The sequence below is a fragment of the Cyprinodon tularosa genome, unplaced genomic scaffold, assembly GCF_016077235.1.
Source record: "Cyprinodon tularosa strain WSP-4 unplaced genomic scaffold, ASM1607723v1 ctg553, whole genome shotgun sequence".
NCBI lineage: Eukaryota > Metazoa > Chordata > Actinopteri > Cyprinodontiformes > Cyprinodontidae > Cyprinodon > Cyprinodon tularosa.
This window is the reverse complement of record NW_024039289.1, coordinates 830,023-848,262: the sequence shown is the minus strand read 5'-3', so window position 1 is coordinate 848,262 and position 18,240 is coordinate 830,023. Positions and strand designations below refer to the sequence as shown.

Genomic DNA, 18,240 nt, shown 5'->3' with positions numbered 1-18,240 from the left:
AGATTCAAGAATTAATTAACTTAATTCAAAACCCAAATGGAAACTTTCTGATAACAGATGTACTCTGTGAGCTCACGCTACTTTATCAGCTTAAATACCAAATAAAAGCTAAACAGTACTCTGAGTTAGAAGCCAAATATCAGATGATCTGCCACAGAGTAAGTGCTGCAAACATTTTATTGTCAGGAGCTGACAAGATCAAAGACCCATGTGGCCAGACTGACCATGCCTCAGAACAAACGGTGACCCCCCTCTTGGAGGAGCTATGCAATAAACAAAGCAAGCAGACTTTGAATCAGCAGGAGGTCACCCCAGTCGAAAGGAGAACAGTTCCTGAAGCAGATACAAAGTCTCTAAACTCTGGGTTAACACTAAATAGATCTGAAGATGTTCAAAGTCAAAGTAGTGTCGCAGACAGAGAGAAACAAGTAGATCACTTGGTAAACTCAAGCGGTTTAAAATTTTGCAAAGGACAGCCATGCAAATCAATCTCTGTCTCACACTCCGTTGACAGAGCATCAAGTGCCAAAGTTCACAGCTTGGAAAACTCTGAGGAGAACCAGTCTCCCTTGTGTCATCAAAGGTTAGCTCAAAACCCCCCACCACTTAATGAGCAGAACCAGCTTCCTGACGGGCCAGGCCCACCGAGTGACCATAGAATTCAACAAATTGAATCCTTGGCCAAAGACATTGATATTTTTGACCCAGAAAGTCAACACTCAAACATAATGGATTATCTGCAAGAAATTGAGCACTGTCTAAAAGACTTGCCATTTCCTTCTTCTCGTGAGAAATTGAAGCTGATTTGGAAAACAACAGCTAGAAGCGTCCATGTTTTCATAAAATCTCTTCTTCCAAAAATCAGAGAAAGTTATTCAGCTCTTTGTCAAATCTTAAGAGGAGAATATTCTGGTTACAGAGATCCGGCGTTAGCAATGCTTGAGGCATCTTTAGTTCTCCAAGGAGAACATGAAACACCCAGAGAATATTACTTTCACTTGAGACAGGTTTATTTCGAGGGCTGCAGTTCTCCAGATATTGACGAAGAAGATCACTCATTTAAAGCATTGTTCATCCAAAATCTACATGAAAGTGTACGATATGATGTAGCAATGCATTGCAGGATAGAAAACTTTTCTATGCAGGAAACTCGCAGATATGCTCAGCTTGTTTGGGAAATACGTCCCAAATCAGATAGATTTCAAAGCAAGCTTAGAGTCTTAAACCTTCAAACAAAGAACAGGACCAGAAACAGACACAGATTCAGTTCCCTGGTGGTTGACCAAGATGAAGGAATTAATGACTTGAGAGAACAAAAACCAGAACCCCCAGACAAACGTCATAAACCTTCACATCACAATCCAAAACGAAGGTTTATACTGGTAAAGGGGGACATCAACAAGCTACAGAAACAACCACAAAAGAAAACTTAGAACAGATCTGCAAAACAGTTCTTACAGAGCTACTGGCTTATCTGACCAACCACAAAGTACTACAATTCCAAGCTAATGGTAAAACTTATCATATCCAAGAGTATGATAGTTGCTGATAATTTCTAACATACTTTAACCTGTTTTATCCTTTCTTTCTTTTGTTTTACAACTTGAGAAATGATGAAGGTCGAACAACAGCATCATGAAGGTGTTAGGAAATTTTGTTTGGAATGTATATATTTGTGTATCAGGGTCAGACTTTCCTGCCAGACCTGCTTCAACCAGACGCAAAACCTCTGGAGAAAATGAACTGTTTTATGATAAGATAGGGTCAGATTCTGCCAGACCTGCAACAAATCATCCAAGGACAAACACGGGAGAAGATATGAACCCTAAATGAACTTTCTTCCTGCCAACAGGAACCTGACTCATCACTGCTCCAGATATCATGGCTTTATGGACCTATTTGTGATCTGAAAACAAAGAACTGCATCTTTTATTTCCAGATCAAAAGGGGGACTGTTGTGCCATATGCCATGATCATACTTTTTGGACATTGGGAAGCAGTGTCCATATTTCATCCTGATAGGATGACCAGAGAAGAAAACGAAGCTTTGGTGAATAACAGCTGGGGGACTTCTGCAGCCCCCCTTTTTCAGCCAAAGCAGTCACATGGGAGCCACCAAAGGTGTGAAAACCTACCCCCTCCCTGTGAGGACAGAGAAAACCACAAAGCACAAAGGATTCTGCCTCTTTTGCCTCTTCTCTTTTGCCTCTCCTGCTCCAGCACCTCTCTCCTGGTCCCTTCCGCTCCTGCGCTCAAAGCTGGGGCCCACTGTGGCCCACAGTGGAGATGCGGGCCCCAGGGGAACCAGATCCCCAGAACCATCAAGGATGAGTCGAACCCTTCAGAACCAAACTGCTGCAAACAGAACTTTTGCAACACATATCTCTTGAGTTTCAGAACTTACAGAGCTAAACTGGGTGAAGACCTTGCCCTGGTGTGAGACTGAGGGGACCCCTGCTGTGAGACTGAGACAAAGGAACCCCTGACTGCAGAGCTGCAAAACTGGATGAAACTCAAGCTTTCCAAGCGGACATGGAAAAAGGTATGCAGGTCTGGCATGATTAGGGACAGAACAAGCAATGTGTCTTTTGATGATGCTAATCATATCGTGTGTTTACTGCTGAGTAAAGACAACGCTAATTGATGCTAAAGAATGGACTGCATGCTACGCTATGCTACAGGAATATGTGTTGAGTTGTTGCTAAAGCTTAGACCAGCTTTATTCACTAAGGATTTAAACACTGATATAACATTAGTGTTCATATGTTCCTCAAATGCTCATTATATTTCCATTACCAAGTCTGACCAAGAGTCATTTAGTGGAATCCTGATGTCTATTCGCTGCTAGCTATTTCAAAGAGGGTAAAGAATCATTTAGCTAAAGGTTATTGGTTCTTGATTAAGCAAATCATTTAAAACATTATTTGGCCAAATAATGTTTTATTCACCTCATGGATTTGCATTGTGAATTGGTCTGAAAATATTCCAATTTCTTTAAAATTAGTGAAAAGCTAATTTGATCATATCCCAAATTCTTCCAGATAAACTTTGGTTTCAAACACAGAATCCATCTTAAACTGTAATATGGTTTTCAACCGTTTTCCCCTTCCTCTTTGTACATAGTAGTTAGTTTAGTTTAGTTGAGTTTTACTAGTCTTAGTTGAGAGTGTTAAACTGAAATATGTTTGACGTGGAGCTGAATGATTTTTGTTAATAAAATCTTATATTTTGAACAGAAGTTGTGGTGAATTTATTCCATGTATGTGCAGAAATAACTGTTTGACCATGATTAGTGCTCGAATCACTCTTTCATCTATTGTCCCAACACACAGTTAGTAGGACTGTGTGTCATAAACAGCATATAACAGCTGAAATAATATCTGATTAAATAAGATATTTTACCACCCCTACAGGGGAGGGCAATAAACATCTTAAAGTATCAGAAACATAAATTCCCAGCGGGCTGGGAATAGAATTTAACTATAGAATCACAACAATCAATTAATAAAACAAAAATAAATCAGGCCGGACTGAGCCTGATGCTCTAAATTGCCTCGTGGTAAAACAGCAGCTCGTTGTGAACAGGGAGAACATGCCTGTCATGGTTTTATCTAAAGCTCTGACCCACATGCAGAAGACCAAACAGAGAGACCAGGGACAAGTTTAACAGGTTTTATTGAGAGTAGGTAGAGAGGAGTCCAGTGCTGCTCTGAACACTGTCGAACCGGGATTGAAAAGTGAAGGGGAAGATTCTGCGGTTAGTTCAGGCTCAATGGGAAATTTGTGTCTTCGATTTGAAGAAGGGAATTAAGGCAACTGACTCACGTTTCCAGAAAAAGGTGTCTCTTGTTGAATCCAGTCGGTGTGGGTTGTTCCAGTGGATGACTTGCTCGTTGGAGGGCGGACAGGGTTTACCCAGATTGCGGTTTTTCCTTGAGGAACGGAGGAGCTGACTGCCACTTAGTTTTCTCGGGAACTTGAGCAGTTTCTTGTGGAGATGAATGCCCTGCTCAGAGAGATGTCCAAACAATCCTTAGGAGAAAAGGAGATCCAAACCACTAGCTTGAATCCTCAGCTAAGTTTGATGCTCAGAGAATCCTTTATGGGGGGGAGAAGGTCCAAAACATCCAGTTTGCAGGATGACTTCCTGCGGAGAGGCAAAGACAAAAAAGCAAGGTTAAAACTCTGGTAGACAAAAACTCAGTTTGAGGAAAGCTCAGCTTGGCTAGAGTACCCAAAACTGGCAAACACTCTGGCGTCGAAGTAGTGGCAGTCAGCAGCTTAAGTGTCCTCCGGTAATGAGGTAACCATCCGCAGGTGTGTGAGGAGGCCAATGAAAACCAGGCGCCGCCTGGTAGTGGAGGGAAGACAAACAAAAGCACAACCCACATAAACTGGATTCCTAACAATGCCAACTCCATGCAGAAAGACCCCAGACTGGGAATCAAACCCAGAACATTCTTGCTGCAAGGTAACACCGTGCAGCCGCAACCAGAGTGTATAAACTTAAAAAAAAAAGCAAATAACATGGATATGTCCCTTAAATCACCATCACTTTTATAAAAAACAATAGGTGTTTACATCCATGCTGGTATTTCAAAAGTTTTTATCTGGTAAATACCTTGTTTACAAATGTTTTATTATTATACATCTCTCTTTGTGGGGTTCTAATCTCCCAAATATGCTGCACACTTAATTTAAGCATGGCATTTTGATAGACGCACAGCATTTATTATGAGATTCATTTTGTTCCTTTACTGTGCAGCCCATTAAAACTTTTTCGATTCTTATTCTGTTTTTTTTTTCCTTTTGTACTCTGGTAAATGGTTATGTCTAAAGTAACAAGTAATTTGATAGATACTCAAGCAGTGATGTCTAGACAGTAATAAAACATAGCTATGAGTCGGAGAAAAAGTATTGTGAAACTGCACTGAAAAATAGCTGTTTCTGTAGATTAAACTATAATATACTGATATCCTTCATGTCAACACTGACGTGAGGAGAGCTGTTGAAGAAGGTATATATTGAAAGTGAAAATAGCAAGATGATCAAACATGCTAAAATTGTTCGAATGAATATTTAATCTGCATTTTATCAAAACTCTTGCTTAACTATGGCCAAGAAAATTTATTCTGAAGATTCCTGTTTGTGTTGCATACAAAAACTGGGGAGCTAATTATCTTAATTAAGCTGTTCATCTTGTACTTGTAGCCATACCTTTTGCTCTTCGTAACAGCTGATTGTTTCTTCTGATGCACCTCGACCTCTCAGGAAAGTCACCATTTCTGACTGATTCTCAGCCATTATGGATCTGGAGAGAAAAATAAATAGCCATACTTTGAGATGTATTTTATTTATTTCTGAAGACGCTGCTAAAGTGGGAAGGTCTTTTTACTTGATGTTCAGGTTTTGGAATTCCTAGTTTCACTGATTATAACAATATGGAGCTGCTGTGTAGAACAATGTACCTTCCCAAAATGCTTTAGTAACAATGGTGACTTAAGCTGTGACATTATCAATATAGACTGTTCCATCAAAATGGATATATGCAGTATGTAAGCAATGCGGCACTTTCAGTAGGCTTATACTATACATATTAATCTACTCCCAATATAGACTACATACTGATTAAAAACAACTTTTGTACGATATATATGTTATATGACCTTTATAATGTATGGCTAATAGAGGTCAAATTAATATATTTGATTTGATTTATAACTATTCCTTTTTTGTTTCCCCAGTGTTGGAATAATCTTTGGACATTTAGCAGTTGCCATGTCACTTTAGGTGCATGCTGTCATCAATTATATAACTTGAGGTGTGGCACATAAAATATAGATTTTTATTAACTATTGTACTGTGAACATGCAACAAGCTTAGCTATCAACTGAAGACAGGTTTAATTCGGTCTATCTTTAGCTTTTCTGTATTTCCTTTTTCGTCTGAATGACTCTGGTGTTCCCCTGCCGAGGGAAAAGAGAGATGATGACTGGTAGCGGTCTAATACAAATGGGTTCTGAAAGATGGTAACGTTAATGCTAGTTTGAACAAAGTAACATTAATGTAATGCAACAAGAGTGGCAAGCAAACGTAATCTTAAGTATGCAGCTATGAGTGATGGAGTGGATCATTTGGACAAGCAACAACAACAAATGTAGACCATATAATCCCTCACATAGGCTAAACGCTACATGTTGTATGACTTTGCAAGAGTTAATAAAGCTGGAAGCATGTTGCATCAAATACCGCAACCAACCTGTAAGCCTAGTAGCTAAATCCACCTAAAATTGCAAAATATTAACAACAACATCAAACATCAGCTGTGCTGCTGACATCAACACTGTTGTTTATAGATGTTGGAGATCGGCCTGTTTTTCCAGTGTGGTCCTGTTTCTCTGACTGTGACTGGCTGGATGTGCTCTCTTCATCCTCTGACATGGGAGCTGGCTCCGAAGCTCGTCTGCCTGGCTGTGTGTTTCCTGGACGGTGCCGCCTTTTACAGCTGCTTTTTGTATCTCTGCTTCTGTCTCCTTGAACCCTAGTTGGCCTCAGCAGATGGCCTTTCACACTGAGCCTGGTTCTGCTGGAGGTTTATTCCTGTTAAAAGGGAGTTTTTCCTCTCCACTGTCACTACAAGCATGCTTAGTGTGAGGGATTGCATATGAGTCAATGAGTCAATGCAATTGACTGGTTTTCCTTAGATAGAAAACTTTGAATCAATTTGACTGTATGATCTGGTTGAACTGTAAAGTGCCTTGAGATGACTTGTGTTGTGAATTGGCGCTATAGAAATAAACTGAATTAAATTGATTTGAATGTCACTTTAGACATTGCTTATCAAATTACTCCTTAAAATGTCTTTTACTCCATGTCCTGTGTTTTTAGTGACCTATTAAACCCTGTTATTTTGAATGTTCCTGCTTTAATGCACAAATTTCTCTGAGTATGTTCTCTTAGCCTTTTAACCGCAATTGTTCCAAAAAGTAATTTTAAAGGTTTTCCCACAGTCCAGAGAAAATCTCAACAATCCACCACAGATTAAAATGAGAATAAAGAACTTAAGACTCTTTAAAGGTTGTTTTAAAGCTGAAGTCTGTAAGTTTTTAAAAATCACTTTTTTGTCATATTGGCTCAAACTGTCCCTATGCCCAGACAGCAGTACATGTGATATGTAACCTGTGAAAAAAACTGCTTCAATTGGTACCGCCTACTGCCTGTATTTCAATCTGGAAAGAATAATTCGGGACGAGTCAAAACAACCAATCACAGCCAGAGGAGCGTCTGATGGAGTGTCAATCCCAGCTCACACACGCTGAATCCCGCCCCCTCCCTCTCACCGCTGAACCTGCCGCTGCCGCCCGGCTGCTGCAGTCAGGAGGATGCGCGTGGAAGTCATGGCGGAGCGACAGCCACCAGCGAAAGAGAAACTGCTCTTTCTGCCCCTGCCGACAACTGCTTACACGGCAAAGACTTCAAAAAAGAAGATGTCAATGGAAGAGCTGCCGCATACGCTGCTTGGACGCTTCTGGTCGCATGCGGTAGCCGCGCAGATGCTGTGAGAGGGGTGGAGCTTGGAGGTGGGGCATGAGTGAAGCAGAGAGGAAGGGGGGAGTGGCGTGAAACCTGTTTTTCTTCAAATTTTCAGTCGAAGTCTGCTCTCTTCTCAATGTAACAGACTGCAGCTTTAAACTTCGTATGTTCAATAAATAAGCAGGTGATGTAGGTTTTACTTATCTGATTTGCTTGAAAAGCTCAAAACTATTAAAACTAAACAGATTTAGGGTAAATTATTGTCTGTTTAATCCCTGCACAATCTTGCTCTATGAGTAAAGAGTAAGCAAGTAAGTGTGGAAATAGAGGGGGGTAAGCGATGCCATAGCCACTAGACCTGTGTAGATCCTGGATGGAGGGAAGTTCAGCATGATCCTCTCTGCAAACCTCATTATTCATTACAGTTTGGACCAGTCCTATTTGAAGATACGAACCAAACCACAGAGATGGATGAGCATAAAACAGACTAAAGGATGGAGGTATAGAAAATTATCAGCTGCTGCTGTTGAAGGTTCAGCTTCCTGAGTTTCTACAGGAAGTACAGTCTGAGAGTCACTAAAATATTGGATTTAAAGGACAAATATCACAGTTTGATCACTGTGTTAAAATCAGTGATGGGACTAACGGCGTTGAAAGTAACGGCGTTACTAACGTGTTACCTTGTTTTAGTAACGAGTAATCTAACTAATTACTTTGACTGTAACTATAATGCAGTTACCATTGCAGACACCCCGTTACTGCGCGTTACTCAGGTCGCACGATGAACCTTTTTTCATGATAGGACTCGTGTGCAGCTGCGTGAAGCTGACACCCCACCCACGTCAAAAAACTCTGCAAATAGACTGAATGGTTAGTGCAACGTTAGTGCAGATTTGTGCAGAAAAAAATATTGTTTGTGCTACTTTTGTTTAAGAGATATTAAAGATTATTTTTTAGGTCATCCAGAGGTGCGCGCCTTGTCATGAGAGAGGGGAGGATGAGAATGGCTGATGTATAGTGAGATTCCGTCTGTCAGTTGGGTAGGTGGGTGTTTCTGCTGGCGGGTGTTAACGTCCAGCACACACAGAGAGATAGAGAGTGAGGATGACTCCAGCAGCAAAACAGCGTTTTCCTGATGGAAATACCGGTGTTACGTCGAGCTGCGTTTCCCCATCACATACGGTTTCCTCTGCATCTCCGCACAGCGCAGGCGGCACGATTCACCGCGCAAGCGACAGGAAACGCGCATGCTCGCTAAAGGCGCGCAACAGTTGCCCTGTGCTCGCGCCACAGGAGAACTATGGAGAGCGTGAACGATCAAATGAAAGAGAGAAATCTGGATGGATGGATGGATGGATGGATGGATGGATGGATGGATGGATGGATGGATGGATGGATGGATGGATGGATGGATGGATGGATGGATGGATGGATGGATACTCTGACTTTTCAACCTACTGTATTTTTTATTTTAAACATTATTTGATGGCCTTTGTGGCAGGGATGGAGATCCATATTTTATGTCGCACGCAGAGTATACATCTTGATAGATAGATAGATAGATAGATGTTGCAGTATCTATAACAACCCAAACACACAGGATTTCAGAATTAGACATCCCCAGTGATTAATTTCACCAGATCTGAATGCCCTGTTAAAAAACTTCACATGGCGTTCCCCCCCGATGTCATTTACGTTGAGTTGCAATAAATGCTAAACTCTCTGCAGGTTCTTGTCTTTGTCATCCGCTCTATTCAGCTGGCTTTGGAAACACACCGCCAGAAGGTGGGGGCTGGGTGGTGAGGTTTACGGGGTGAGAAACGCAAAAGTAACGCAATAGTTACTTTTACTAGTAACTAGTTACTTTATTTTGGAGTAACTCAGTTAGTAACTCAGTTACTTTTTGGGAGAAGTAACTAGTAACTATAACTAATTACTTTTTCAAAGTAACGTGCCCAACACTGGTTAAAATGTTTGCTCTGATTTTATTTTTAAAAATGTTCAAAAAGTAAATCCATATTAATCCTTTCACCTGTTGTTTCTGTGCTGAGCCTAAATCCTGTGTTGTTTTCCAGATCCTCATCCAGCAGCGTCTCTCTCAGTGAGTCCTGACAGAGTTCAACACTTCAACTCTGACTCTGTGTCTCTGAGCTGTGAGGGAAACTCTGCTGAATGGAGAGTGAAGTGGATTACAGAAACAGATTCACTGTATGACTGCTTCTACATCGGGAACATGAACAGAGCTACATGTAGCGTCAATATGGACTGGTATCATAGTGGAGTGTACTGGTGTGAGTCTGGATCAGGACACTTTAGCAACTCTGTCAACATCACTGTACAGAGTAGGTTATGATTTATTATGTTTTTCTTTTTCCTTATTTTCAACATCAAAACATTTCAGTATATTTAATGTTTAATACTTACTGTAACCTCTAATTTGAATATTTGCGCCTTGATAAATTATTCTCCTTAAATCCTCACATCTATATAATTCTAGTTATTATTCAAAAAGTTTAAAAACTAAATAACTTTGTTCAGTTTTAAAGTAATTTCTCATCTATAGCTACTATTATCATAAATTTTTAGTTTAAAATGTTCCTTAACTTTTTACAGTAGAAATTAAAACTGTCTGATATTATACAATAAACTGAATTAATTTAAAGTAACATGATCACATTAATGGACCCATAAATGTTTCAGAGCTGCTCTGAACCATCAGTGTTTTCAATTTCAGAGCTGCAGATTTATTCTGATGTTAATCATCATTGTTTATTTCTTCTATTTTCATCTTCATAAAAACTATTCTTATTTAATTTCTGGACAATAACTATATTATCTCCTCGAACACGTCTGATTATTTGTGGTCTTCTAGTGATCATCTTTCTGAGACCTCTCTCAGAGGAACAGTTGATGAAATCTCAATAAAATCTAGAAAAGTGAAGAGAACATCCTCAGCCTCCAATAATGTTGCTATAGGAACCATTCTGTGTTTAATCTGATATCCCAGTGAGGTCACAGGGTTTCCTTTTTGTGTTGGTAGATCAGCTTATAAGGTATAAACTTCTAATCAAAGTGATCAAACTGAATGGAATGGCATCTTTTCAAGGTTTTTACAGTTCTAATCCCAACAATGTGATGAAATGTTCACATTCTCTGATTGTTTTATAGAAGATATTAATGGTATTATCCTGGTGAGCCCTGTCTATCCTGTGACTGAGGGAGATCCTGTTACTCTGAGCTGCAGAGATAAAGAACAAAAACTTCTCTCCAATGTGTTTTTCTATCACAATGACAAACTGATCCACAATGACGGCAGAGAGGAGCTGAACATCTCTGCAGTGTCAAAGTCAGATGAAGGTTTCTACAAGTGTGAACATTCAGGAAAGGAGTCACCACAGAGCTGGATGGCTGTTAGAGGTGAGAGGATGAAAACATTTGATAGATTTTATTCAGGAAAGCCATTAAACTTTAATCTATGAATATGACGAACTCTAATAATGTCAATGTGAATGTGCTGTGGGTTTCTGTCCTCGTTTGCATCACATAACATCTGCAGATTAATAACATGGCTTTCTAATATTTATTTTCTACAGTTCCTCTCACCAGTCCTGTCAGCTCTTCACTTCCTGTGCTGCTGATCGTTGGACCAGTTATTGGACTCATTCTCATTATTCTACTGGTCTTGTGTTGCTGCAGATGGTCTAAGGGTGAGACCTTTTCATGAACACTGAATTATTTATTTAACTTATAGCTGCTTTAACTATTGCAACACAGACATTGATTTTTTTTTCTGTGGAAAAAAAAAACTGCCAGAATAAATTATGAATAATAAAATACTTCACAGATCTGTGCTGCATCAGGTGAGTTCACCATATTTTGATTTTCTTTCTCATATTTTCATTTCATTGACTTTTCCTTAATAACCTGTTTGTATCAATTATTAGATCAAGGGTCTCAGAGAGCAGGAGTCAGAGCCACACAAACCAGACTGAAGGTCAGAACCACAGCTTCTCACTTTTCTCAATATCAGTTTTCTTATCATAGACTGATGTTTGCATTGGGGACTTACTGCTTGTGATAAACGTTCCAGCTGTAGGGGTTGTGCAAATGTTCAAGGATACAGAAACATCAAAAAACTTAAAACAAAAAAGACAAGCTAGATGAAAAACACACAATTACAAATAACTATTTTGCATAAAGAATCTATTTAAACCCCTCCTTCAATACAGTGAAGAAGGTGTTGGGGTTAAAATCCATACTTGTGATTTTGCCTGTTGAGTCTCAAAGACTCAACAGGCAATTTAATCTTTGCACTCATGAAGCTCTTTATTGAAGTTGTGTTGATTAGGATCAGAATTGTTCTTTGAGCTTTTGAGTATGGTTTATGCCTTTTCACCAAGTTTAATAAGTTATTATAGGATGGCGATGCTTTCAAAGTGTTTAGAAACCAAAGCATCAAAATCTTATGAACAAATACAGTTCTAAAGAGGCTTTGTAATTACTGCCTTTTTATTACCAGCATGATTCTGATGAAATGCTCTTAATAAAGTGATTTGATTGTAGATTTTTGTCATTTTTGTCTGTGTGCTCTGATCCAAAACCATGAAGGAGTTCAGCCAAGTTTCCAACAGTAACAATAAATATTACTCTATTTCTACCAAAGAGAAACATGTTTGGCTGAACTGTTTAGTCTGATTTAAGGAGGGTAAAATAAGATGTACACATCCAGTTATGATTGTATTGGTCTCGTAATTTTATGGGACATATATATATATACAGTATACATATTTTTTCTCTTGCAGATTTTTGAATCATTATTTATTAGCTTTGTTGTTAGTCTGCTTGTGCTGTTTAGATTACTATGTTAATGCCAAAGATCTATATATAATTTTTTTCAAGGTTTAAGTAAATTGTTGAAAATCTGTTAAACTTCTGTAAATTCGTGATACTTTTTGGTCTTTCATTCACTTTAGGTGACGCTCATCTCTATCACATAATCAACTCTGCTGAAGCTGCTGGAAACGGTAAAGTTTATCTTTTAAAGCATAAAATCATGTAATTTACAGTCAAGTAACTCACAAAAAATGTTGCATTATTTCAGCAGGAGAAGAACTCAGAGATCATACATACTCTCTCATTGAAATAAAATCCTCTAAGAAAGAGAGTGAGTCCCACATTTCTACAATGTAAAACATGAGAAACTGATTGAGTGGTTTTATCCCTCATATTGGATGATCTTTACAGGTAGACATCATAGACCACCAGAGGAGGGCGCTGTTTACTCTGAAGGGAAAACAGGAGCTGCAGGTACAGTCAATTTCATGTCATCATTACACTAAAGCTAATTACATTTCAGCATAGAGTTCAGTTCATAAGTATTTCTCTTAGTTTATATCTGCAAGACAACTAATAAAACGTCAGTGTCCTTTAAAGAAGGTTCTGCAAATTTTCTTTTTCAATGCATCCAAAGCCACTACATGTGCATATAGAGTGAAGTAATAATATGTATTTTAGAGGGTCTGCTATTGCCCTGTTTTTTTGTTTTTCTTTTGCTTTATGCCCCCATGAAAACATACCAGTCTCACCCTAGGCCCACTGGTAAAATTGGTCTATAAACGCCACTGTTCTGCATTTAATGTTGCAGTATTTAAAATCTGCTTTAACTGTATTGATTTGACATTTTGCATTAAGAAATATCTTCTCACTGACAGGAAAGTCAAGTCCAGCAGCAGAGGGTGAAGCAGTTTATTCTGAGATTGCTGACATGTAGGCTGGAGGCTCTGGTGGATTTTTTTTTCTCTAATATGTTACATGTTAAATATAAGAATATCTTTTTCAATCTGTCAGCTTTTCTTTAATTTCTATTATGAAAAACAATTCTAAAAGAGACAATGTATTCCAGAATAAAGTACAATGGTCTAGGATGTGGAAAAGCTTAAACTTTCAATGGATATTATGTCAAATATCATAAAGGCTCTAATTTTATTTTTTTCTTATCAATCACATAAACTCCCCATTATCTACTACTGGACTTATGTTTATTATATTCTAAGAGTTTGGTAGATTTGGATTAAAAACTGAATAAACTGGAACTGTTTCTGATGCTACAGTTTAGTAGAATGACTTATTTATAAGAAATTAAGGCTGTGTGACATAATTATTCGATGTGGAAAACACAATATTTTGCGACTGACTTCAAAAGAGTTTACAGAAGAAGTTCTCTCCTTTCGATTTTTTTTTAAATCAGTCATTTTCTTATTTTTTTCCATTGTATCCTTTGTGAGCTTTAGCTATCCTCTGGATTATTTTACTGCTTTCTTTAAATGATGAGACACTGTTTTCTCGCTTAAATTCTATTAATGATTCCTGAGTTATAGAGTGACAATGAAACCTTTCAATCTTAGATTTCCTTCTTTGCTATAAAACCTTCATCTTCCAATATGTTATTTACACTTGAGAAACACATCTGGATGGAAAGGTTTTGTGATTTTGTTCTTTAAAACACAAGGCATCATAATCAGATTTAAAGTATAATGATCTTAGAGTTACATCAGCTGTTTGAGCAATGTAAAAAAAAAATGAAGAAAGTTGGATATATCCTGTTGCCTTACATTTCAAATAAATAAATAACAATTATGTCAAATGAGTTGATGTTTTGTTTTTTGTTTTTCAAAAATAATCATCTTACACCTCAACTTCATCCCATACAGAAGAGAAAAAAACAAGTTATATTTGGATCTATGAGCATTGAGGGTCAATGATGTGTTCTGCAGTTCCACAGCCTACCACTAGAGGTTTGTATTGCAATTATAAAGTGAAGTTTATTTTAATAAAGGTTTCTTATTTATATTCCTGATGAGCAATACTTACCAAATGTGATACCTTACCTTTGAGCTCTGTCCAATATAGGCTTAGTGTAAAGAAAAACATGCTGATTGCACATATAAGCTTAAAGTTGATGAAAATCATAAAAAATGTGGAATGTCTGGAAAAACGTACACAAACATCAGGGTTCTACATAGTCACTTCTGTGGAAATTGGAAAAAACACATTTCTGTTTGGTTGTTTTACTCTTCTGACAGTCAAGCTTAATCTTAAAGTAACTAATCCAACACATTAATGACAGACCTGAACCCATTTGCTTTAGAATTAACATTTTAAACTGGAAGAAATTAAAACTTCAACAGATCTATTAGAAAAATAGAGACACAGATCAAGAGCTCCTAGATTTACTTCCAGCATAAATAAACAAGTTAGAATGATTTTAAAGGAGCAGAATCTCTTCCATTTAATTGCAAAACAAATATACAGAAAAGACAGTGAAGGTCTATTGATTAGGGAATTTTATATGAACCTTCATTTTAATATGAACCTTATTAACTTATGGTTAGGTTTTCATAAAAAAAAAAGGTGAGCAGGGATAGACATTTTTTTGTCAGGCAAGAAGGCAACCATACATAAAAACTTTAAAATATTTGAGGTCAGATTGAGGTCAGAGACAAATAACATTAAAAGACGGACAAGCACAACATTATATCTATTTATTTATTTTTGATAATAACATATCTACTTTGCAGATGTATTATATCAACAACTCGCCATTTGGAGCTCATTTATTTATTTATATATATTTATTTATATATATTTATTTATTTATCTATTTTTTCACTAGTGCTTGTTTTTAGCCAGCACATAACATTTCTCCATTGATCAACTTCCACACACCATCTATTTCATACTTTTACTCCCATTTCTAAAAGTATTTTAAATTACTTGGATCAATCTGACACAAACTTTCCATACCCCTTATGTTCTTCTCTATACTCTTCCCTGAACCCATCCTTTTTAATTCTTTTACCTCCCTGGCTCTCTTTAGTTATTTTATCATTTAGTACTCATTATTTTATTATTTTGGAATAGAGGCCTCCCTCAAACCCATATATTTTTTAAAACCATATGTTCAAATGTTTATTTTTTGTTGGATCCTGCGCTTCTACAACCTTCTAATCGTAGATTCTAAATTATCTCAAATTTTACTTTGACCTTTACCCATTTTAAAGAATTCAGTCCAGTACAAACACCTAGGGTATTCTACGCACTGGATGTTTATTCAGCAGGACAGCACCCAAACACTGTTGTGGTAATTTCTGCTTCTACCTTTACAGGTGAGAAATTCTTGCCTCTGCATCCACAAGAGCTGTACTGTATTAAACCCCTGCTGTGTTAATATGAAACAACAGAACCCAATGGTTCGATTTTTCCTCTTACACTCTCACACACACTTAGCTTGCACAGTCACACCTATCCTAAGGCCTATTATATATTTTTTAATTTAACCAACATAGACAAAAAACACCTATCGTGTACACTTTGGAGTCTCCAGCTCCAGGCCCTCGCACGCACCTGATACCCAGATGCCACATCTGTCAACAAAACTTGGTTTTGTCAAATATCCCTGCTGCAGCTGCAAACCTTACTTAACTGTGTTCTTATCTTAAAAGAACACAGAGGGTCCCAGACCCATACACACAGAATACCGATCCCAGATCTATCACAACAAAACCCTGTTTGTCAAATATTCTTGCGACTATAACCAGTTATAGCTTCCACATGGTCTCAGACCAGCTTTTGATCAAAAGATTTAGGCCTACCCTTTGCTGTGCAGAGCAGTTCCTCTGGAGACGTCACCAAGATGCCCAGGGCAGCGCTGGACCAACCTAAGGGCCCCGTCCGGCGAAGGGAGGACGTATGTCGACAGATTCTTGGCCTTGGTCCCACACGGTCCTAGACAATTGGATCTTGCCTCCCGGGTTTCGGAACCAAAATGTTAGGTTCAAAATTGTAGGTTCAGAATAAATAAACTGAGCCCACACAGAATAGGTTTTTTTGGCTCCTGCAGGAGGAGAGAGCCACGTTCAGCCACATCTGCTCACTGATGGGTCTCCTCAGCAGAAGCCTTTTTTTTAGCAGATCATAACACATGGGGTGGGTTACAGAACAGTGTTCTTCTGACAAGGCAATTGATCGGGTCATAGGACAAAATGCTCCTCTTGATTGAATTACAGCATAAAGCGGTCTCCCGATAACTGTGATTATCCTTGCACAAACATCAGCAGTTTCCTACCAAAGTTGCATGACAGTTTGCAGTAAACAGAGTTAAGCATCTCATTTCTTTAATGTTCTATATGCACATGCATTAATTTTATAATCATCATTGAATAAACCTGACATTCACTGTACTCAAATGGCCTCCACAGTCACCAGATCTCAATCCAATAGAGCATCTTTGGGATGTGGTGGAACAGGAGATTCGCATCATGGATGTGCAGCCGACAAATCTGCGGCAACTGTGAGATGCCATCATGTCAATATGGACCAAACTCCCTGAGGAATGCTTCTAGAACCTTGTTTAATCTATGCCACGCAGAATTGAGGCAGTTCTGAAGGCAAAAGGGGGTCAAACCCGTTACTAGCAAAAGTGGCCTGAAATAGATGGAACGTGTGATCGCTGTAGAGCCACCAACGCACACTTAGCTCATATGTTTTGGTCGGGCTCTAAGCTGAAAGAGTATTGGAATTCAGTATTTGGGATTTTAAACGATGTGTTTGGCCTACATCTAAAATCTAGTCGTTTAATGGCTATTTTTGGGGTTGACGCTGCGATTTCTAGAAAGGAAAATGTTATTGCTTTCGCCACTCTGATTGCTCGAAGAAGAATTCTTCTGGGATGGAAATCCCAATTTCCACCTAAGGCATTAATGTGGATCTCAGATTTGATAAATTTAGCCCCCTTATTATTTTTTTGTTGTTGTCCCAAATGAATTTTATTTTATTTTATTTATTTATTTATTTATTTATTTATTTATTTATTTATTTATTTATTTTTATTTATTTATTATTATTATTTTTTTATTTTTTTTATTTGCCAGGACAAGGGGTTTTGGGGTTGGATGGGATTTATAAAAATATAAAAATTTTGAAATGCTGTGTGGTTCTTCTTATACTGTACATGGTCAAAAGAATTGTAACAACTGCAAAATACTACAATTTGAAGGACACTGGACATCTGTTTTAACAACAATAAATATATGATTAAAAAAATCAGAACTGTAATGGGATTTATATGCTAAATCTTACATATGTATATATAATATATACACATTCACATGAATATATAAATGGTAAATGGCATGTCAGGTAACTTGACCAAAGCGCTTTACACTACATTCATTCACCCATTCACGCACACATTCACACACTGATGGTGGCAAGCTACATTGTAGCCACAGCTGCCCTGGGGCTCACTGACAGAAGCGGGGCTGCCGTACACTGGCGCCACCGTGCCCTCTGACCACCATCAGTAGACAATGCAGGTGAAGTGTCTTGCCCAAGGACACAACGACACTGAAAGTCGGAGTCTGGGCTTGAACTGTCAACCATTCGATTTCAGGGCAAACTCCTACATCCAACGCCAACGTCGCCCCACCATATATGAAATATCCAATGAGAGTTTTATCTTCTTTTTAATTTGATATTTAAAAGGGATAGAGCTGCTTTCACTTTTACAACTAACAATGCTTTAACACCCAGTATTATCCGTTTGGTGATCTGCTGACCCGAATATCACCCAAAACACCCAAGAAGCCAAGGTCCAGAGGACCTCCTAACATCCACCTAAATTTAAGTAGTCCTCGCTTTTTTGCATAC

General features: G+C 38.2%; 1 protein-coding gene and 1 long non-coding RNA gene across 2 annotated transcripts in view; both read left to right on the top strand.

Annotated features, from left to right (window-relative positions):
- The window catches only part of LOC119796604 (Fc receptor-like protein 5), a 72,884-nt gene that overhangs the window by 16,845 nt on the left and 37,799 nt on the right, over positions 1 to 18,240 (top strand). The window contains exon 4 of the mRNA XM_038305231.1: positions 9,609 to 9,875. Within this exon, the coding sequence (XP_038161159.1) occupies positions 9,609 to 9,875 (267 nt within the window). The remainder of the gene's footprint in view (positions 1 to 9,608; positions 9,876 to 18,240) is intronic.
- LOC119796617 lies at positions 12,634 to 13,349 on the top strand. Its single transcript, XR_005282493.1, has 3 exons — positions 12,634 to 12,697; positions 12,778 to 12,840; positions 13,245 to 13,349. It is a non-coding gene; the product is annotated as an uncharacterized LOC119796617 (long non-coding RNA).